Here is a 22,685-nt window from a genome sequence, read left to right as displayed (position 1 = left end):
ATTGATGCTATGAGATAGGATGCATGTGATCTCCATTCCAAAGATTGGGAAATCAAGGCTAGCGTCTTTACTGCTCATAGTAGAGTGGGGTCTTAAATTCAACTTTTAAGATTGCACCTCGAGAGCTTTATGGGACATATTATACAGCTTATCTCCCCAGGGCATCTGTGATTCTCTCTCTTAACTGATTAAAGAGAAAACTTATCAGAGGAAATAAAAGTTCTTAAAATGTTGCCAGGACAAGAGTGTATGATGGGGAGAGAACATCCTTCAAAAGTACCCTGTTAAGTGAAAGTAACTTAAAAAAAAGTTCAATTGGGGATATATATTCCACATTTATTAATTTGGCACGTATAATACGTGAAATAAAAAAATGTACTTCAGGAATTTTGAATATCAGGAGTTAGTAGCAAAATTTAGACACAGAGCCAGCAACAGGAAAGAAAAAAAATGTTACTGGGTAAGCAGCTCTGTTGAAAACATTTTGCACCCTTAATGCTTCGCTTCAACTCATCAGTGAGAAATTAAGAGGAAGGGGACATATTCTCTAGTAGCTTTTGGTTTCTCTCTCCACCTGTGAGTTGTGTGTGGTTAAGAAGAGGTACATGCAGAGATGTTTGCAGCCTCCTGGGACTCTGTACCTATTTTCGGATAGAAAGAGGAGTTTCTAAGAGGCCTGTATTAGTTATCCATTGCTGCATAACAAATTACTCCAAAACTTATTAGCAGCTTAGAACAATAAATATTATTTCACGTAGTTTTCATATGCCTGAAATCTGGGGAGCAGCTTAGCTGGGCAGTCTGGCTTAGGGTTACTTGTGAGAAGGCACAGTATTGGCTGGGACTGTAGTCATCTAAGAGCTTGACTGGGGCTGGAAGAACTTATCCTCAGGTAGCTCACTCCTGCCTGGCAGGTTCTTTATCTTGTGCACGGACCTCTCTGTCTATGGGGTTGCTTGAGTATTCTGGCATGGCAGCTGACTAGCCACAGAGTGAGTGATCCAAGAGCAAGATGGGAATTGTAATGTCTTTTATGACTTAGCCTCAGAAGTCACAGTTATTTCCACAATATCTTTTTGGTTCCACCGGTCGGTCCAATGGCATGATTGCCAGGAGATGGGATTCATCTCACCTGGTAAATGGCACCCTCACTGGGGGCCATCTTGGAGGCTGACTAGCATAAGACTGTTTTCTATTTCTTAAAAAAAACTTATTCCAAAGGGTATGGTTTCAAAGACTTCAAACTTTTTTATTATTCTCTTCCCCTGGGGCCTCTTGGTTACTTTACCCACCCCTTCCTTTTGCCCCTTTTCTTAGACTGCAGGAGCAGAAGAGACCAGAGAAATAACATGGTCTTCAACCAGGGTCCCTGACCTGTTGTGGAGGCATCTGATGTGCCTGGTGAATCGGCTGCTGTTGCTCTGTCTGGAGGCTCATTTCTCTTTTCCTTTATCCTGCATCAGCCCCCAGCTCCTGTGTGGGCGGTTGCTACTTTGTGAGAGAGGCAGTTGGTATTTTGAATTCTCCAGTAATTATTTCTGAAGAGATGTACATTCTGGTTGTTTGGCAGCAATGGGGTGAAGTTACACAATTTCACATCTCTCAGAGGAGTCCCATCTGTTAGCACGTGCTCTTTCTCTCTGCTCCTCCTGCTGCAGGAGTTGAGGATGGAGGAAAAGTCCTACAGGGAGGGGCTTCCACAGTTTCTGTCTGTGGTGGGGGATTTCTAATGTATTTGAAATGTAACCTTGAACAAATCCAGATGCCTCTGAAACTCCAGGGCATCTCAGGAGCAAGAAGAGAAGATATGTTCATTGTTGGATGGGTTTCTGGGAAGAAGGTTTGGCTGTCTGGTGGTCAGACACTCAGGTTTGGTGGGCCCCTCCCTCATGAAATTGTGATCTTGGCCTTCCGAGTAGAGTTTGGATCTCTTTAAGTAAAACAGCATAACAAGCTGGTTTGGAAATTTGAAATATTTTCTTTATCCTTAGTATAAGCTTTTTCAGCTTATTAAGTGGCTTTCCAGATTATTCTTTAACTATGGAGTCATATTTTGCAGTAAGCCTCATCAGGAGTTAGAAGTTTATCTCAGGAGAAATGGCATCTGGCGCCTTATCTCTTGCAAAAAACTACTAAACTTGCCCCTGCCCCCTTCTGCAGTTCCTGAGTAGTGTTTTACTTGGTAATTTAAAAAAAAAAAATTTTTTTTCTTGGAGGGTGGGGAAGAGGAAGTTTGGACAGTTTATTTGTTGCTGTCTGGGTTTGGTCAGGGGTGGGTGTGGGTGTGGAGAGGGTGTTGGGTGTCGATTTTTTTTGCTTTAAGTAGTGACATCTTAAAATTATGGCATAGCTAAGAGGATGTTCTGCATTTTCCTGCCTTGACTCACTCACTTGGAATCCCCTCCTTATTCTCATGCTTCTGGGTGACCTGGGGCCCCAGTGGTTGTCAGGGGAGTGTGAGTTCTACCGCCTATACCCTGAAGTTCTACCCAGCGTTCCTGGAAAAGGCCTGCTTGTATTGTTATCCCTCCCGCAGGCAATATAGATCGTGTCCACTTCTACTCCATTTTAAGGCTTGTGCCCCTTGCCTAAGTGGCTAAGAATGTACGTATATAAAATACATTTCAGCTTTGAGGTAATCAGAGGGACTGACTGGGAATTCAGATGTAAAGCTGGGGAAATAAAAAAAAAACCTCGAATTTTGGACACATGCCTAAATGCTAATATGTACCTTATTAACAGTCTCCTCAGGTCAGACCACTTTAGCAGGAAGGGGTTGGCACAAGTGCCAGAATCACACTTATTTCCCTCCTAAAGCTTGGATTCAAACAGGGGAGGTGGGGGTGGGAGGGCAGGACCAAGCCATACATTTGAGGGAGGAGAGCTCTTCAAAGGGAAAGGGTCAAATGAAGAACAAATGTTAATCCTTTACAGCTGTTGGTTTAGAGCTGCACAGCTTTACCACTACTTACATGTACTTTTTCTGTATGTAAAAGATAATCAGTTGAGAAGGAAGTCTTTTATGTGTCACACACTGGCCCCGCATGGGGGGCACCGATGGAATATCAGCTCTGCTTTGGGTGCTCTGGTTTGCTGTGGGGACTAGGACCTAAGACCTCCACTGAACGTAGTTTGGAGGAAGCTAGCCGGCTTCTGTTTCCCAGGCTTCTTGGCCTCCTTGGCTTCTCCAGGAGTTTTAGCAGCAAAGAGATAGTTTTAATAGGGGAATGTGTGAGGGAGATCTTGAAAGAAGTCAAATGTTAAAAATTAGCATTGGAAAAAAACAACTTCTCCTCCCCAAACAAGAACAAAACTTAGAGCTTGCTCATTGTCTTGTCTCTAGGCTGGTTCTTAAATTCTCTGTATCTGTTGTAGGAGAGAGGAGTGATGTCATTTTTTCCACCTTTTTCCATAAATAGACGCTATCTAGCACATTATAGGCTTCCTCAAGAGAAATTTAAAATCCCAAATTGATGTGATGGTGAGACCTACACCTCTCTGAAATCCGTGTCCCTACAAGTGATATATATAAGAGACTATTTAAAGCATTTTCTGAAATGTAAGTCTGTGGTGTAGTAGAACATTTTAGTAGGAATTGGAGGACAGTGCTCCCGCTCTGAGACTTTGAGCCATATCCCTTTTTTTTTTATTTTATTTTATTTTATTTTTTTAAAGATTTTATTTATTTATTTGACAGAGAGAAATCACAAGCAGATGGAGAGGCAGGCAGAGAGAGAGAGAGGGAAGCAGGCTCCCTGCTGAGCAGAGAGCCCAATGCGGGACTCGATCCCAGGACCCTGAGATCACGACCCGAGCCGAAGGCAGCGGCTCAACCCACTGAGCCACCCAGGCGCCCCCTTTTTTATTTTTTAACAGTTTTATTGAGCTCTAATTCACATGCCATACAGTTCACCCATTTTAAGGGTCTAGGATTCAATGATGTTTAGTATTTAGTATATTAACAGAGTTGTACAACTATTGCCTCCCTCCAATTTTTAGGACATTTCATCACCCCCAAAGAATCTCTGAACCCATTGACATTCCTTTGCCATTCCACCCTTCTAGTCCTAGGCATCTGGTAATCTAATTTGTGTATCAGTAGAGTTGCTTATTCTCGACTTTTTATAGAACTAGAACTATACAGTCTGTAGTCTTTTGTGATTGCCTCTGTTCATGTCCATGTTGTAGCATGTATCAGTACTTCATTCATTTTTATTGTCATTCATTTTATTCATTTTATTCATTTCATTCATTTTATGTCATTTTATTCATTCATTTTTATTTTATTAGTACTCCTGCATGGATATGCCACATTTTGTTCAGTTGATGGATGTTAGGGTTATTTCCACTTTGGGGCTATTATGATTCATGCTGCTATGAACACTTCCTGTTCAGGTTTATGTGTGGACATGTGTTTTCATTTCTCCTGGGTATGTATCTAGTGGAATTGCTGGGTCATATGTTAACTCTATTTCTAACACTTTGAGGAACTGTCAAACTTTACCCCAAAGTGGCTGCACCATTTTACATTGCTACCAAGAGTGTATGAGGGTTTCAGTTTCTCCACATCCTCAGCAACACTTGTTATCTCTCTGTTTGATTTTAGCCATCTTAGTAGGTATGATAAGTGACATCTCCTGGTTTTGATTTGCATTTCCCTAGTATCTAACAGTGTTGAGCATCTTTTCTGTACTCGTTGGCTGTTTGTGTATCTTCTTTAGCAAAATGTTTATACAGATTCTTTGCCTACTTTTTAACTGGGTTATTTATCTTTTTATATTGAGTTGTAAGAGTACTTTAGAGTCCCCTGTTAGATATGTGATTGTAAATATTTCCTCCCATTCTGGAGGTTGTCTTTTCACTTTTCTGGGGGGTGGAGGGTAGAAGGAGAGGAAGAGAGAAAAATCTTAAGCAGGCTCTATGCTCAACACTGAGTGATCTCAGGACCCGAGCTGAAATAAGAGTTGGTCACTTAACTGACTAAGCCACCCAGGAGCCCCTCGTTTCACTTTTTTTTTTTTTTTTAAGATTTTATATTTTTATTTGACACAGATTACAAGTAGGCAGAGCAGCAGGCAGAGAGAGAGGGGGAAGCAGGCTCCCTTCTGAGCAGAGAGCCCAACATGGGGCTCATCCCAGGACCCTGAGATCATGACCTGAGCCGAGGACAGAGGCTTAACCCACTAAGCCACCCAGGTGCCCCTTTTCACTTTTTTGATGGCATCATTTGATGTGTAAAAGTTTTTAATTTTGATGAAGTTGGGTTTCCTACTTTTTCTTTTGTCCCTTGACAAAATGTCCAAGAACGCTTTGCCTTTTAACCCACAGTCACAAAGATTTATTACTATATTTTCTTCTAAGAGTTTATAGTTTGAGCTCTTACATTTAGGTCTGTGATTGATTCTGACTTAATTTTTATATATGCTGTGGGGAGATGGTGCAGCTTCTTTCTTTTGCATGTAGATGTCCAGCCGGTTGTCCCAGCATCATTTGTTAAAGACTGTTTGAATTAATTTTGTGCCCTTGTACAAACCTTGTCAGAAGTCAATTGATCATAGATGTAAGGCTTAGACTCCGAACTTTTAATTGTTTTATTGATCTATATACCTTTCTTTGTGTTTATCCTACACTGTCTTGATTATGGTAGCTTTGTAGTAAGTTTTTAAATCAGGAAATAAGAGTCCTCCAACTTTGTTTTTTTGATTACTTTAGTTATTCTGGGTTCTTCACATGTTGAATTTTAGGATCATCTTATTAATTTTTGCAAAGAAGCCATTTGGGGTTTTCATATAGATTGTATTCAATCTGTAGATAAATTTGGGGAATACTGTCATGTTAACAGTATCAAATTTTCCAATCCATGAATATAGGATGTCTTTCTATTATTAATATTTTTAGTTTCTTCAAATGATGTTTTATAGTTTTTAGAGTACAAGTCTAGCCCTTCTTCTGTTATTTTTAAGTGTTTTATTCTTTTTGATACTATGATAAATAGAATTTTTTTTTTAAATTTCTTTTTTGGATTTTTTTATTGCATGTGTATAAAAATACAATTGATTTTTGCACATTGATCTTGTATTTTGCAAATTTGCTTCAATTCATTTATTAGTTATAATCGTTGCACATTTCATCTGCAAACAGAGGCAGTTTTTACTTTTTCCTTTCCAACCTAGATGCCCTTAATTTCTTTTCCTTACCTAACTGACCTGGCTGGGACTTCTCGTACAATTTTGAATAGAAATAGCAAAAGCTGATATTCTTGTGTTGTTCTTGATCTTAAGGGGAAAGCATCAATCTTTTTACCATTAAGTAAGATAAAGATTTTCATGACTGCTCTTTATCAAGTTGAGGAAGTTCCCTTCTATGCATAGTTTGTTTGGTGTTTTTGGTCATGAAAGGATGTTGGGTTTTGTCAAATTCTTTTTCTGTATATATTGTCTTCCATTCTGTTGCTATGGTATATTACCCTAGATGATTTTCAGATGTTAAACCAACCTTGCATTCCTCAGATAAATCCCACTGTTTATGATGCGTAATCTTTCTTATGTGTTGGTGGATTCAGTTTGATAGTATTTTGTTGAGGATTTTTGCTTCTGTTTTCAATAGGAGATATTGGTCTGTAGTTTCTTTCTTTCATGATAGCTTTGGGTTTGGTTTTCAGGGTAATACTGGCCTGATAGAATGAATTAGGAAGTCTTTTCCCCTCATATTTTTCACAAGAGTTTGTGAAGAATTGATATTAACTCTTATTTTTTTTAAGGTTTTATTTATTTGAGAGAGAGAGCATGAGCTGGGAGAGGGGCAGAGGGAGAAGCAGATTCCCTGCTGAGCAGGGATCCTGATGCAGGGCTTGATCCCAGGACCCTGAGATCATGACCTGAGCCAAAGGCAGACGCTTAACCAACTGAGCCAACCAAGCACCCGATATTAATTCTTTAAATATTTGGTAGAATTCACCAATCTGATCCAAGTCTTTGTGTGTGTGTGTGGGGGGAGTTTTTAATTTACCAATTCAGTCTCTATCTGTGTTTTAGAACTATTCAGATTTTCCATTTCCTCTTAAGTCAGATTCAATAATTAGCATCTTTCTAGGAATTGATCTACTTAGATTATCTAAGTTATCTAACTTGTTAACCTACAGTGTCTCATTTTTAAGTGGAATTAATAAACCCTGCTGTGCCTTTTTCACAGGGTTGATTTGAGGATCCATTTGGGTAATGTTTTGAGGATCAGATAAGTGAAGTATTTTTTTTTTTTTTTGTTCTAAACTCTTAGTTCTAGGAAAACCGTACTACTGTCTGCAATTTAGTGTTTATACTGTGCTCCTCTTCTGTCATTGCATTTCAGGGGATTGATTGTTGCCCTTGTTACGAAAGGAATATGAACTAAGTTTGGGTTTGAAGGGGAATTGAAGTGATTTGGGGACCTATTTCTGCCTGTGCCCTGGGGAGTGGTAGAACAAATACATGAGTGCCACATTAGGAAATCAGTTGTGGGCTGTGACCCATTCTGCTCTGAGCCAGCACTGAGAACAGCTGTTTACTTTCCTCTCTGAGGAAAAGCGAAGCTTGGTCCAGTTGCTGATTTCCTAAGCACTCCTGTAATCCATATCTTAGATGCCCTGTATTTGTTCATCCCACCTCCTCCCAGCTTGTGTCTAAGTCAGTAATGAAGGTTCTCTTAGGGGTGCCTGTTGGTTAAGTGTTCACCTCTTGATTTTGGCTCAGGTCATGATCTCAGTGTTGTGGATTGGGCCCCATGTCTGGCTAGTGTGCTGGACATGGAACACATAAGATTCTCCCTCTCCCTCTCTTTCTGCTCCCTCCCTCCCCCGCCCCAAAAAGGGTTCTCTTAAAACACAACTTAGTCAGCTTTTAAAAATAAATGATTATTTCATATAATGCTGTAGAAAGTTCTCTTCTTTTGCTGAGTATGAAGGCAAATTCAAAGAAGGAATCACTCCTTTAGAAAGGGAAGAGAAGTTGGTGATATGAGAAACTGACTCCCTAAGTCAGAAGTCCAGCAGCGCTAATGTTTTCTGTATAAAACATGTGATGTGGTGACCATATGAGAAGGTGGTAGTTTTTCTCCTCGCTGTTCAGCACGTGATTGTTCTCTGAAGGGGCTTTGAGTGTGGCTCTTGTTTCCTTAACTGGATTATCAGCCCCATGCACTTATTTTGTGGTCTCTTTATGCCTAGTACAGTGTATGCTGCAGGTCATGAGGGCTGATTCATAGTTGGTTAGATGATTATCTTAGAAAATATTTTGTGATTTGATTTTAGGGCTTCAAGTCCTGATGAAGCATATGGTTTAAATTAATTAGGGAGTGGTGACATTGAACATCTGGTTTGGATCTTTAGAATATCTTAGTATTGCGGCTTATAGTCAGTTGCTGTTGTACATTTATAAAACTTCACTGTCATTGCTGGGCCTTCCAAGTTTGTGTTATTCTCTGCATATCTTTTATGTGGCCCTGAATACCAAAGACCCACATTTTGGGCTCGAATAGAGAAATTCAGGCCAGGGTCTTGGTAACCAGAGGTTCTACTCTATAGTTGTATAGATTGAGGTTTCCCAATTATAAGATATATTACAACATGGGAGATTGTACAACTATCCAGTGAGGATAGACTCGAGCAGTAGGTGGGAATAGTTTCTTGTATTTGAGATGTGTATCCCAACATGGCCATATGAATTCTTCATCTCACATCTGAGCACTCAGATGCATAGCACTCGTACTTTATTCCTAGAGACTGTTCCTCTGCTTCCTGACTCTCAGATGCCCACCCTCAGTGGATTTGACAGCATAATTAATATATATGTGTCGCACCATAGCATTTGAAACCCCATCCTGGACCCTTTCTTCCGTGACTTATGATCCCACTTGGAGTTTTCCGTGAATGAAGAGAAATTAGATAATGGGGATAGCTCTGGAATTAATTGGGGGACTGTCTACATGATTGAGCCATGGCCTGCCTGTGCTCCAAACTAGAATTTAGCTGCCATCCCCTCTCTCCCTCCACCTTCCTTTGTGCAACCTTGAGCACGGGTGTGTGTGTGTGTGTGTGTGTGTGTGTGTTAACCATTCTGAGCCATGATTTCTTCATCTGTGAGATGGGATTAAAAAAATAGGTCACAGGATTGTTGTGAGAATTAAATAAAGTAATATATCTAGAGAGTCAAGCAGTTACAACAATACTGTAGTTAAGAAAAACTTTTCAGAACACTTCAAAAATAGCCTTTTACAATGAATTCTACACTTCTGTCTTGAGGAGAAGGATAGGGGAGCTAGTTGGGGTTGGAAATAGGAATCCTTTGGGGAAATGGAGACAAAAGAGAAATGGGTAAAAGGGGATTAAGTTTGTATAAGAAGAAATTTTTGTGCTTAAAAAAGGATTCTAAGCTTCAAAATATAAGTTTTATGTCTTTATATGTTTAAATTGAATAACCATTTAACTGTTTCTTCAAACACTGTCCTTCCCCTTTCTTTTTCCATATAAATGTGTCTTGGAGATCCTATTCTGTTAGCACATACAGATCTACTTTTTGACTTAACACCCAATGGTATTTTGGTATAATGTTGCATATTTAGTGATCTTTCAGTCCTTTGTGATACCTTGTAATTGCCCAAAATCTATGTGTAGGAACCAACCCTTCATTGAATATTTTCTTCCTTGTACATATGTATGTATGGCCCTCTTTGTGAGCATAATTAAAATAAATTCCTAGCAGTGGCATTGACGAATTGAAGAATCTATTCACTTTGGATTCTGATAGGTATTGCTAAATACTCTGAAAGATCCCACAATAGACCTACCCACGAAATGTATGAGCGTGCCTATTGGCCCCCTTATCTAGCAGCTGCTACTGGGAATTATCAATATTTTAATTTTTACAAATTGGATGGGTTGAAAAATGGTATCCTGCTTATTAATTGTGTGAAAGTGAGCATATTTTTCAAAAAAGTTTTGGCCATTTAAAAAAAAAAATGCTTGCTTGCTTGTAGCCATTATCATATAGAACTTAATCTCAGTGGTTCTGTGGAAAGCACCAGGGATGGTGGATTTTTTTGTTGTTGTTTTTGTTTTGTTTTGTTTTATTTAGTGGGGAATGGGGAGGGGGATTTATGGTCTGGTTGCTCACCAAAACTGCTTGCTGCTTCCCATTCGGAGATTCCTTAAGACAGGAGATTCTGTCTGTGTGTCCTCTTTAATCCTCCTTTTAATTGTGTAAGTTTTTGTTTGTAAAATGCTCAGTCACCATGCCTGACACTGTAGTCAGTGCTGCTTCCTCTTTTTTCTTCCCTTTCATTGTTTCTTGCAGGACACCAGGCCTTGTGGGTGGCCGCTTCTCTGTTGTCTACCGGGGCTTCATAACACCTGACCTCCAAATGCCGCCAGCTGAGGCCAGGGTCACTGGGCAGGCTAGTGGTGTGCATCCCCCTTCAAATCAATGTTCTCATAATATTCAGCAGTTATTAGAGAAGAGCTCCATGTAAGTCTGCAGACTTAGGCCAAATTTTGGGGGTCTCTTGACTTTATGCTGCACTCTGCACAATAAAACCAGGACCACTGTCCAGAGAAAGAAAATATTTACTCAAGTTTGTTCCTGGGGTTTGATTCTCTTTTCCAGGATAATCTGCCCAGTCTCCCTTCCTGCCACACCTGGGTACTGGCGAGACCGTTTCCCCCACCCACTCCCACTTGATGTTTAATGTCCCTTCAATCCAGGGAAGGACTTAATGTCCCTTTAAGTCTCCTCATCCAGTCTTGATGTCAACGTGATTGAAGTAAGGGGACTGAATTGGGTTTAAGCAAAACCTATTTGAATTTATGTTTTAGTGAACGTTCCCTCAAAGATTTAGTCCACACTTTAAAGTGCTTAGACCAGCACTTGCAACACATCCCTTTTCAACATTCTCAGAGGTGACAAGCTTTATTCTTAGATGTTAAGACTTTTTTCCCTTAGTAGCTGAAGAGTTTTTAAACCTCACTGTAGTGATTGAAGGCAAATTAAAGTTATGACTATAAAGTAATGAGAGGAGCACTTTTGAGGACTGTAAAAGTGGTTCAGAAATAACAGTCTTCAAGAGCAGTGATTCCTAAATGCCAGGCTGTGAAGAAGGCTTTGGATTTTCTCCCCTGGAGAATGCTCTGACGTCATTTTTCTTTGCATTTCAGGGGCTTTGTGGACCGTTTGAAAATCTATCTAAGAACCCTTCCTGACTTTCTATAAAGGTCGTTCATTGTCATGTTTTGGTCCTCAGATTTTGTTTTAAGGCCTTAGAGTCAGACCTTCTATCTTCAACTTGGGTGTGAGAGAGTGAATTTTGAGGTTAGAAAGAGGCCAGTGTATATGTCTGTGTGATACAGGAGGCCTGTTCAAATTTTGGCAGCTTCTTCACTTTACACGTCAGGTATTTGGGAATGCAGAGAGGGGACCTTCTGTAGCTAAGGGAGAGGAACTGATGGGCAGATCTAAAAAGAGCTTCCAAACGGTGTTTCACCAAAAAATTAAAATCGGGGGGGGGGGAAGGCAAGCATATTTGAGAATAATATCAAACCAGAAGTGTTTAATATACACTGTTTTCCAAATGGTTCTGTTCTGTTTCCTCTTAAATGGGATCTTACTTATGAAAGCACTTAGCTGAGTAGGTTCTCCATGTATCATAGTGAATATGCTTCTCAGCTTCAAAAACACTTCGTCTTAATAGCGTTTCCCCTCTTCTGAGGCTTTCAAGCTTTTTCATAAACTTGTCTTCTAACTCAGTGTATCTTCAACATGTGGAGTGCAAACCACAATGTCTGAAGACTGTTACCTTGTCTTCAGAATTTCGGTATTCTGTGCCTTTTCTTTTGAAAATACTAGAAAATGGAGGGAAAATCTTTTACATTAGAATAGTCTATATCCTGAATAAGGATAAAAATGTCCTTGCTTTAAAGCACCTCTGGGTGATTCACACAGCCTTTTAGATTTAGGTGAGGCTGATAATTGAAAGGAAGGGTTGTGTTAACAGCAACAAATGTGGCAGAAGTGGAAATGTTGGTCTATTTTTGGATTTCCTCTGTTTGCTTTGCATTCATCTACTGATCTAATCTCTAACCGCCTGTGTTCAGGAAACTGCCAGGCAATGCTGTGCTTGTTGGAATCGTCCAGACTCATCAGACTTTTTCAGGGAGAGAGCATTTCAGCACCCTGGAGGAAGATTTTTAAGGAATACAGGGTTTTTGTAAGAATAGAAGGATGAATAGAGGTCAGGCAGTTACCTAACCATGTTTCCGAATGAAAAGCAAGCATGGACAGCTGTGACTGAAACTCTTAACTGATGGAAGATTGAGAACCGGAGCCTGCTGGGAGAGGCATTGTACTCCTGTGCTGTGGTACTTGAAGTTTAGGTTTTGTTTTCGGGCATCACTAAGTGTGTAGGCACAGCTGGTACTGGGATACTTGGCGGATTCAGATTCAGTAAGGTTCAGAGCTTACTCAGACATATCTTTTTGAGTTCTTTGGTTTGTTTTCTTGTTTGACATTCTCGCGACTCCCAAAACTGATTTATTAGTAAGTCAGTGAGCAGTCCTTTTCCACCTCCTGTGTCCCACCTGGAAGTACTTTCTAGGGGGTACTGAAGATACTGGACCAAGGTGGGGTCCTCAGTGACTGGGTGCATGACTGGGCATGTTATTGCCTGGCACCTGCGTGGTGTCGTCTTGGCAGAGTTCCTCCACCTGTCTGCTCAGGCTGAATTCAGATGAGGAGCTTTGCTTTCCTAGCAGTCCTACTGTCATGCAGCCCATAAAGCTCCTTAATCCCTAGAGCTGTAGGGATGGGGCTGGGCCAGGCAGCCTTGGAACTTCTGTTTTAACATTGAGATCCTGCTGCTTTGTCATTCCTCCTCCTCTAGCTTTCAGGCTGCCTGCCCTGTTCCCTCACTCTGTGAGGTAGGTATGCTCCCTCTTATTGGCAAAAGCAGCTGGTGGAGATGGGGACAAGGGGTGTGGTCTAGAAGGAGTGCACAAATGTGGGGGAAAGTGGAAAGGCCCTGCCCTTTTCTAATAGAGAAGATTAGGGCAGAAACCAAAAGCTAGGAGAGAGGTAGGTGAAAGGTGGCTCTTAGAGGTTTCCCCTTGGTCTTTTGGGAGGCGTGGGGTTGATGATGAGGTTCCAAGAAGTGGGCAGGTATTGGTCACACTACTCTCCTGTCTGTAGCCTTGCCCTCCCCTCACAGTTCTCAAGTCTGTAGAAAGGACAGAGGACTGAGGGTGTGGAGACCCAGGGATCCCATGAGGAAGACTAATGGTGAATATTTACAAGTCAATGGCAAGGAGAAGACATTAGGAGAGAAAAGAAACAGATTTTTATTGTCATCAGCTCCCAACATCACACAGAAAAGTAGAACTTCCATATTGCCAGTGCCGAGATGAAACTGATGAAGTTCTAGAACCTAGGTGAGGTTCGGTGGGCTGAGGTCCGGAGCCGATGACCAACAAAGAATTCTTGAGACATCTTTGGTGCGAAATGGTGGTTTATTAAAGCACAGGGACAGGACCCGTGGGCAGGAAGAGCTGCTGCCCCGGGTTGTGAGGGCAGGCATGTTATATACCTTACGGTTGGGGGGAGGTGGTGAAGGGATGGGAGGTTTCAACAGAGTTTTCACATGTTAAGGAGGGCCTACAAGGTGCCGGGGGGAGGCCTTGCCCTTATGGCTTGATCAATGTCGTTTCTAGGTCAGGCATTAACATCAAGATAGTTGGGAGATTCTTAGTGGGGTATTATGATCCTGCTATCATTTACATTCCCTTCTACCTCAGTCTCCTCCAGTTTATGGTGGGGAGGGGGACATTAGGGCTTCAGGAAATGAGAGTTATTTGCCTCTGGAAATTTGTGCTATTGATAAGGTAACCTCCCTGTTTAGACCTCTAGGACATCTGTAGAGCAAGGGAGATTCCTGTTCTGCAGGATTGCAATCCCTGCAAGTTAACTATTTATCGTTTTATGGCGGTCAGGGGTGCCTGAGGAATGCTACACATATGGAGGGGAGCGGGTGAAGAGGGGGTGCAAGGCGCCAGCTTCTGCTCTGTCCTCAGCCAGCCTCCTGCTCCCTCATCAAAACAATTACCAAGATTTTCTCGAACTTGCTTCCAATATTCCCTTTTTTTCCCTTTTTCTTTTGTTGCTTAAATATCTTTAAAGCAAATTCCAGGAATCATGTCATACATGTTTCAGTATGTATCCGTAAAACATTTTTGGACAATTTTATATAAAACTATGATGCCATTATTAATAATACTACTCTTAGTTCACAACGATGGTTAAAACTCAGTTTTTTAAAATTGGGACATAATTGACCTTAATTTCAGGTGTATAACATAATGATTTAATATTTCTATATTTTGCAAAGTGATCACCACAGTAAGTCCAGTGAACATCTGTCACCATACATAGTTTCAAGTTTATTTTTTTATGATGAGAACTTTTAAGATCTCTCTTAGCAGCTTTCAAATATGCCGTACCGTGCTATTAACTGTAGTCACCACACCGTACATTATAACCCCATGACTTAACGCATTTTATAAATGGAAGCTTGTATCTTTTGACTCATTTTACTCACCTTCCACCTCTGGCAACCACCAATCTGCTCTCTGTATCTATGAGATTGTTTTTGTCTTGAAGTTTTATTTTAAATTGGATTAATCACTTCTAGATGTGCTTTTTTAAAAAATAAAAGATACCGGCTATAAAAAATTCAGCTTTGAGGTGCCTGGGTGGCTGAATCAGTTAAGCATCTGCTTTCGGCTCAGGTCATGGTCCCAGGGTCCTAGGACTGAGACCCACATCGGGCTGCCTGCTCAACAGGAGCCTGCTTCTCCCTCTGCCCTTCCCCACCATGCTCTGTCTCTCCCTCTCTCTCTTCCAAATAAATAAATATCTTAAAAAAAAAATAAAAACAAGTAAAAATAAATTAGAAATTCAGATTTAAAATATGCTGAGGTCAACGATGAAAAAGTGTAAAATGGAAATAACTTGTAATTATGTAGTATTCCATGTGACTTTTTTTTTTTTCTTTTAAAGATTTTATTTATTTATTTGACAGACAGAGACCACATGTAGGCAGAGAAGCAGGCAGAGAGAGAGAAGGAAGCAGGCATCCTGCTGAGCAGAGAGCCCGATGCGGGGCTCCATCCCAGGACCCTGAGATCATGACCTGAGCTGAAGGCAGAGCCTTTAACCCACTGAGCCACCCAGGTGTCCCTCCATGTGACTTTTAAGGGAATCACTTCTACCTCCATGTCTTCAATTGTATCAAGTATTATTTGTATCCCAGATCTCTCTGAACTTATTGCCTATACAGCATCTCTACTTCAAAGGCCCAAACAGTTCTCAGCGTGTCCAAGCCAAACTCCTGGCCCCATTCCGACAGCTCCCAGAGTCTTCTACTAGTACTTTTTGAATGTCAGTGAATGGTAATACATCCTGTCTTTCCATAAGTTAAAAACTTAACGAATCATCTTTGATACCTTCATCAACTTTAGTCCTATGGCCAGCCAAGGACTGAACATTACCAGTTTTACCCCATTTTCTTTCTCAAATATTCTGTATTTCTCTTCCTATTCATTACCGTCACCAAAGCCCCAGAATTTTGACCCTTGCAGTTCTTCTCCATGTTGCATTTGCTCTGTGCTCAGTTACCCAACAGTGGGTTACACCTAGATAAGATCATCTCATTGTTATTTGTATCACTTGGGTAAAAGAAATAGAACTATTTATTAAAAGACTAGATTGTGAGAAGTGATATATATTATAGTTGTAAAGATTCAAAACATCAGTTTTTAAAATAATGGGATTTATGAAATCGAAAAATACAAAATAACTAAATTAGAGTCTAAATCAGTGTATTTCACTTGTGTTTGGGTTATATATTATTGAGATTTTTACAAGTCAGTAGTGACCAATGAAGTTTTGAAACACTTAGTACCTGAAAATATACTTTAGCTGAACTGTCCTAGAAGCTCCTCCTGAAAGAGGAGCAGAAGGAAATTTGTGTTTCAAAGTTGAGTTATTAAGAGTATCTCACAATTTGTCAAATTTCTTAATTTTGCAGTTGTAAAATTTAGAAAAAGTATGTGAAGTGGTGCCTCATGAGTTTCAGTCTTTTGATGGAAAAATAAAATACTGCAGTGTTTAAAAGCATCATTTAAAAAACTCTCAGGTGCCTTTGTGGCTATCTCAGTTGAATATTCACTGTTTCAAGACAGATTTCTTGTTTTGTGTGTTCTCAGATTCTCCAACACCAACTTGGCATCAGTAGTTCAGTGAATCCTGGCCCTAACTATCCATAGTTTGCACAGGCCCCACAGATTACATGCTCATTCCCACAAGACTGTGTGCCTCCCCCTCCCCCAACTTGCAATTTCAGTTGCAAATCAAGTTTCAGTACTTCCAATGAACTGGCTTTAAATTGGGGGTTTTCACAGCATCCTCTTTAGGCTTGGAGATTTGCTTAGAAATGACTCACAGAACTCAGGGTACAAAGGACAAAGTGAGGTGAAGGTGCAGCGTGTCCATGTCCTCGCTCTCTGGTACCACCTTTCCAGCACTTTGAGGAGGTCATTAGCCTGGAAGCCCCCCAGACCCTGTTGTTCAGGGGGTTTTATGTAGGTTTTATTTTGTGGGTATGCTTGATTAAATCATTAGCTGTTGGTGATTAGACTTCACTTCCGGCTTCTCTCCTCCCCTGAGGAGAGGATGGCGTGGGCCTGAAAGTTCCAACCCCATCATCCTGGCTTGGCCTTTCCTGTGACCAGCCCTTATCCTGAAGCTACCTAGGGGCTGAAGGAGAAGGGCGAGAGAAAACCCTAAGCAGGTTCCATGCCCAGCACAAAGCCCTGTGTGGGGCTCGATCTCACAACCTAACGTCACAACTCATGATGTGATACTTAACCAACTGAGCCACCAAGGTGCTTCTTTACTTTCTATTTTTTTAAAAAATTCTTTTGAAGTATGTTAAAGCAAATCCCAGATACCACATGTTGAAAGCTTCTTAAGAAGTACAGCATTAATAATAGTTAAATGTCTATTTGAAAACCAAACTCGTAGTGGACCTTGGTGGAATATCTGAAGCGTATGTGAAGAAGAGTTTGTGAGCCACTGCCGACCTAATTCCAATCATAAAGGAGTTGTGTGAAAATATATCTGAGCGCTTTAAAAAACTCTTCCCGTGGTATTCAGCTTTTTTGATCCTGGATTAGGATTGGGGTTAGGAAGTAGGATTAGAGGGTCCCCTCAGAGTTCTCCTTAAAATCATGAGATACCATGATCCTATCAGTTTATTCAGTTTTTGCCCCTGCTATTCTGTTGTTACTTCAGTTATCTAAGTCAGAAAAGCACATTCTTAGTTTGTGCTTTAAAGAAATACCCTCATGGACACCTTCCTAATTGCAGCTTTTCTTCTAATAAAACCCAAGTTAAAGAGGATCTTTATTTATATTCACAAGTGCTTTGTGAGAATACCTGGCCCAGCTTAGTGACAGAGCTTTTAAAGAAAATAACTTTATTATTATATGATTTGTGTCTTAGCAAAAAAAGGGCTATTTGTTGTTATTTTTAAATAACATCAATGTTTTTAAGTTTTATTAAATTCAGTTGATTTTTCTTTTTTTGAATAAGCTCTATGCCCAGCATGGGCCTAAACTCACAACCTTGGGATTGAGAGTCCCATGCATGCCCTATCAACTAAGCCAGCCAGGCACCCCAGGACTATTTGTTTTTTAAGCTATTTATCTATCTGATTTTTCAAATTAGTTTTTTTTTTTAATTTCAAGGGTTTTTGTGTGTATGTGTGTGTGTGTGTGTGGTTTTTGTGTTGTTTTGTTTTTTTAAACACACACATTTTTATTTATTTATTTGAGAGAAAGGTAGCAGGAGAGAAGGAAAGGGAGAAGTAGACTCCCTGCTGAGCAAGGAGCCAGGCATGGGGCTTGATCCCAGGACTCTGGAATCACGACCAGAGCCAAAGGCAGATGCCCAGCTGACTGACCTACCCAGGAGCCCCGTATTCTTTTAGTTTTTTAAGTCCACAAAGAAGTTCCTCTGACCAGGCCATGAGTAGGCCATGGTGGGTTTTTCATTAATTTTTAAACAGTTCAGTACTTTAAACAACATTCTGGGGGAAGAGGGAGTACTTGTTTTTGACATCCAAAGATGAAAATCTTCCTGCGTAGCATTTGGACCCTGAAGCTGTCAGGGGCCAGATCTGACCCATCTACCTTAGCTGGCAGTATCTAACATTCTTTCCATTCCAGTCCAGTTATTTTAAACTATGGAATAGTCTCTCAGTCTATTTAGCTCTTTCTTCAATAGATCTATTTGCTATAATTACTGTTTATATAACTGGGATAAAACACATATACAATTGAGGCTAGGAACATTGATTTTAGAGTGTAGCACTGGCTGTTCCCTTTAGGGCTGCTCCGCTGACCTTACTTCATAAAAGCAAAGAGGGATGGGGCGCCTGGGTGGCTCAGTCATTAAACGTCTGCCTTCGACTCATCATGATTCCAGGGTCCGGGGATCAAGCCACGCATTGGGCTCCCTGCTCCCCCAGGAAGCTGGTTCTCCCTCTCCCACTCTCCCTGCTTGTGTTCCCTCTCTCTCTGTGTTTCTCCCTATCAAATAAATAAAATCTTAAAATAAATAAATAAATAAATGCAAAGAGAGAGGAACTTATTGCTTGTCTCTGTGGATTCAGCTGGTAGAGATTATTTACCCATGTCAAAAATATAAGTCTTTAATAGATGGCTTTTTTGTTTTGTTTTAGAATCACAAGAAGCTGATGAACAGCTGGTAGCAGAAGTGGTTGAAAAATGTTCATCTGAGACTTGCTCTAGAACCTCTGAAAATGAGGTAGTACAGCAGGCTGGTGATTCTTATGCCAAGGATTTCAAAGAAGAACCTGAACATGAGAGTAGCAAAATTTCAGTAGTGAGGCCATTTTCAATAGAAAACAAGAATGTCACGGATATCCCAGCAGCTCTAGGAACAAAGGCCACTTATGGCTGTGTAACTGTGGTCTTGGGTGAGGCTTTGCCCTCCAGCGTACCAGAAGCCATCCTGGAAAAGGCAATGACAGAAGGCACCATGGGGGTTGCACTGGAGGCTTCCACAGAGGTTGACCTAAAGGCTGGCAGCTCCTGTCCAGAGCCTGTTACCAACAGAAGCAGGCTGAGAAAACCCAAACCCGTCTCTCTGAGGAAGAAGACAATTGGCGAATTCTTAGAGACTGATACTGCCCTGGAAGGCACGTCTCTCCCCCAGGCATCCTATCAGTTCTGTCCCAATGAGATGGATGGGAACACAAATCCTTTGCTAGGAGGTGCCAGGATCCAGAGATCTCCCCCTGATATTAAGGAAACAGCAAGCGCTCCCTGCAGTGACACCAACGATTCAGGAGTTGAGTTGTTAGAGGAGTCAAGGAACTCACCTCTGAAACTAGAGTTTGATTTCACAGAAGACGTGGAAAATGTAGAGACCAGGAAAGGCCTTCCAAGGAAGCTTGGCAGGAAACTGGGTAGTAAACTGCCTCCCAAGGTACAGAAAGATAGCGTTAGTAAGCCGGTGGGTGCCAAAGGTGCGGACCCACTTGCAGAGCCCACTGTACACAGTGCTCCTCCTTCCCAGGCATCAGCTAAGCTGGATCCCAGCCAGTGGGACCACCACAACATCATTCCCTTTGGGGGCCACTCTACTCTGCAGAGCTCTCCCCCTCTCTCCTCTAAGGGCTCCTACCACTTTGATGAATCCATGGATCCCTTTAAACCAACTACAACATTAGCAAGCAGTGACTTTTGTTCTCCCGCCGGTAATCTTACTAATGAAATCTTAGAATCACCCAAGAAGGCAAAGTCGCGTTTAATAACGTGAGTGACAACGGGTGTGGGTGTTGTGTTCTGTGTACTCTCTGAGTTTGGCAGCCCGCTGCTGTGGTTGGCCAACGGAAGTTACCTTTGAGGTGCCTCAGGGCAGACACACAGCTCATAGCGTTGTGCAGCAGTCCACACTATTTTGCTTAAGTCCAGTGTATGGTCAGAAATATCAGCGGTTTCCTTTTCAGGTGTCTGCCTTGTTTTTGAACCCTCAGCTTATTCAGCTCCACACCTTGGGTACTTATCTCCTATTTAAAAAAAAAAAATAGCGTACGATAGGTAGAGAATTGATGGTTTTTAGAAATCCTATCTGGGCTGTCAGGAATTACTTTACAGAATTCAACGGTCAGTGCTAGCCACCACCTTCAGATTCTCTGTGGATAAAACAAAAATTCCAAGCCTCCAGATTACCTGTCTATTATCAGTAACATGTGCAGAATGGTCCCAAAAGGTCTTCTAGAAGTCTTTCACTTTAAACAGGAAGCTGTGATTTTTGTTGGAAACAAACCTACCGCTAAAAGTTGGTAAGAATTCATATGTCTCCAAGTTTAGCTTCTGGCTCCATCAGTAAGGCAGTAAATGTTCAATGAGAATCAAGAACATTTTAAACATTCATGTCAATCTGACTGAATTAGTCTTTTGTTGTGTGTTGTCTCCCTCCCCTTCCCCCGCTTTCTGGGACCATTCTGTAACCACTTTAGCAAGGTCCTTGGAGTTCTCGGAGTGATCAAGATGTATTCCGTGTAAAGTTTCAGTTTAAATTTGCTACAAGGTTATCTGTTCTCAGAACTTGAGTTGATGACAATATATGCCTTTGTGACCCTGTGACGCTTTACTAAAAATGAGATATAGAGAAGGACCAGTGACATGGAGGATGAAATGTGAAAAGAGAGGATGAGAAGAACCATTATTTCCAGCGGTCACCATAGATGAGTCAGGGAAGTAATGGTAAGCATTAGTGTGGCCTGATGGAACATGCTAGATGGCATGATGAATTGTATTAGAAAAGTTTAAAGAGCAGAAAGCATCAGGACCAAGAAGCTTGAGCCATGAGAATCAGTTCCTCGGCATCCCCAGAATGTCTAAAGTGAATGAACTGTCAGTAGTAGTTCTTAAACTGTTCTTTGATGATATATGAGCAGTTAAATGGTTGCTGGGAAATATTGATTGGGCAACCTCAGGGTCTCCTCTGTGACTGAGGTTAGTTACCGCTGTCTACTCAGTGCTTTGGGTATTTGTTGGCCCCATCATTGCCTTGGTGCTTCGTAATGTGGGATGTATGAAATATGAGGGGTTTCTGGCTAGCAAGGTTGATAAGGAGTCATCGGGGGACCTCCCTTCCAGTTGCATGTCAAAGCTGCGTAGCCAGTGCATTCGTGTCAGATCACATTAAATCTGAAACAAAAGGGAGGAGTTTATCCTACACCTGATTTACAGTAGCGAGAAGTATCCTTTTAAGTCCTGCCCCCTTCACCCAGAAGCATTTCCTCCTGTTCTGTTCTTGGTGAGTGAGGTTGTTGATTTACCATACCTTATAGATTTTTTTTTTTTTTAACTCTTACACAGTCAGAACTCTTTCTTTCTGTAAGAGAAGATGTTCTACCTCTTGTGTAACTGGGGTTATTTTAGAAAATCCCTTCATCGGTAGGAAAGGCTGGAGTGTGCCAGTGGAAGTAGGATCGAGTGGAAAGTTAGAAGTTCTGCTAGCAGGTTACTTGTGGGGCTTTTTAAAAGATGCATGCAATTAGCATCTCAGAATCTTCTGTAAAGTGGAGACATTGTACCATCTACAACTGGTATTTTATGACTCAAATAAGATGAATTATGTAAAGTCACCATAAGCTTCTTAGGGATACACATCTACAGTAGTTATAATCTGATCCATTGTCAACTATTGTATGCACCCTTGCCTTTAATCTGGATGGCAAGATGTTTAAGAGTAAATGTTCTCAGTAGTGAAATGTGGGTTTTAAATATTGATAAATATTTGGAAGTTCACTTTTCATCTATAACTTCGAATATGAGGCATTTCTGAGTGTTTCTACTCCTCTTATCTGTCAGAGGTTCCTGATAATCATTTGCTCACCAATGATAACATCCATTGAGTAGGACATTTTTATTTGTATCCCACCGCATAGAAAGAATTTTGCAGCCTTTACATCTGCCTGACTACAAATAAATATTTCAGGCTTTACATGATTTTTTTCTCCATCTGTCTGTCTCTTTTCTGTCTCTAATTTTGTTGGTGCATCAGGACTACTGAACAAGTGAAATTTCTCTGTTTTCTGTTGTAAGTACTCCTGCTGTTTCTGTTTGTCCCTGGGACTGGTGGCAGTTCCTCTCCCCAGACCATCCCTAGACCATCTCTCCATAGCATGTTGGCTTGTCTCTGAGTTTGACCTTCTGATGATTTTTTGCATTTCATTTGCCACTTCATGAGTCAGCTTAGCCTTGCAATTTGTACCTAAAGGAGTGGAGCTCAGCCTTCCACCTTAGGTGCAAGAGCTTTGCTCCCTGGCTTGGCACACCTCATGTGGCACTTTGATAATGAGCGCTGGCTTGGCCATCATCCTGACAGTGGTCTGAGGGACTGCTCTGCTGTTGTTCGAAGTAATTGACTTTTTTGATAGGATAAGGTTGCTGGCTTGGAGCAGGGGATACATTTTAGAGGCAATTCCAGTTTGGTGGTTTGGTGGCAGGGGTGGCATTTAGTAAGATCATTAGTTAAAAAAAAAAAAATCCAGAAACTAGGTGATCGTGCACA

The 22,685-nt window shown here is 41.1% G+C and overlaps 1 protein-coding gene across 10 annotated transcripts in view; it reads left to right on the top strand.

Annotated features, from left to right (window-relative positions):
• Positions 1-22,685, top strand: part of TACC1 (transforming acidic coiled-coil containing protein 1) — a 115,507-nt gene that overhangs the window by 63,445 nt on the left and 29,377 nt on the right. For 4 of the 10 annotated variants that reach the window (XM_044225346.1, XM_044225342.1, XM_044225341.1 and 1 more), the window contains 2 exons: positions 18,817-19,915; positions 22,176-22,211. The exons of 2 other annotated variants lie outside the window; for them this stretch is intronic. In XM_044225346.1, the coding sequence (XP_044081281.1) occupies positions 19,122-19,915; positions 22,176-22,211 (830 nt within the window). In that variant the 5' untranslated portion in view covers positions 18,817-19,121. The remainder of the gene's footprint in view (positions 1-18,816; positions 19,916-22,175; positions 22,212-22,685) is intronic. 4 more of the 10 variants (XM_044225351.1, XM_044225349.1, XM_044225343.1 and 1 more) reach the window with 1 other exon arrangement.

This window comes from Neovison vison, chromosome 11 (assembly GCF_020171115.1).
Source record: "Neovison vison isolate M4711 chromosome 11, ASM_NN_V1, whole genome shotgun sequence".
NCBI lineage: Eukaryota > Metazoa > Chordata > Mammalia > Carnivora > Mustelidae > Neogale > Neogale vison.
Note: the sequence above shows the minus strand (reverse complement) of the source record. Positions and strands in the feature narration are given on the sequence as shown.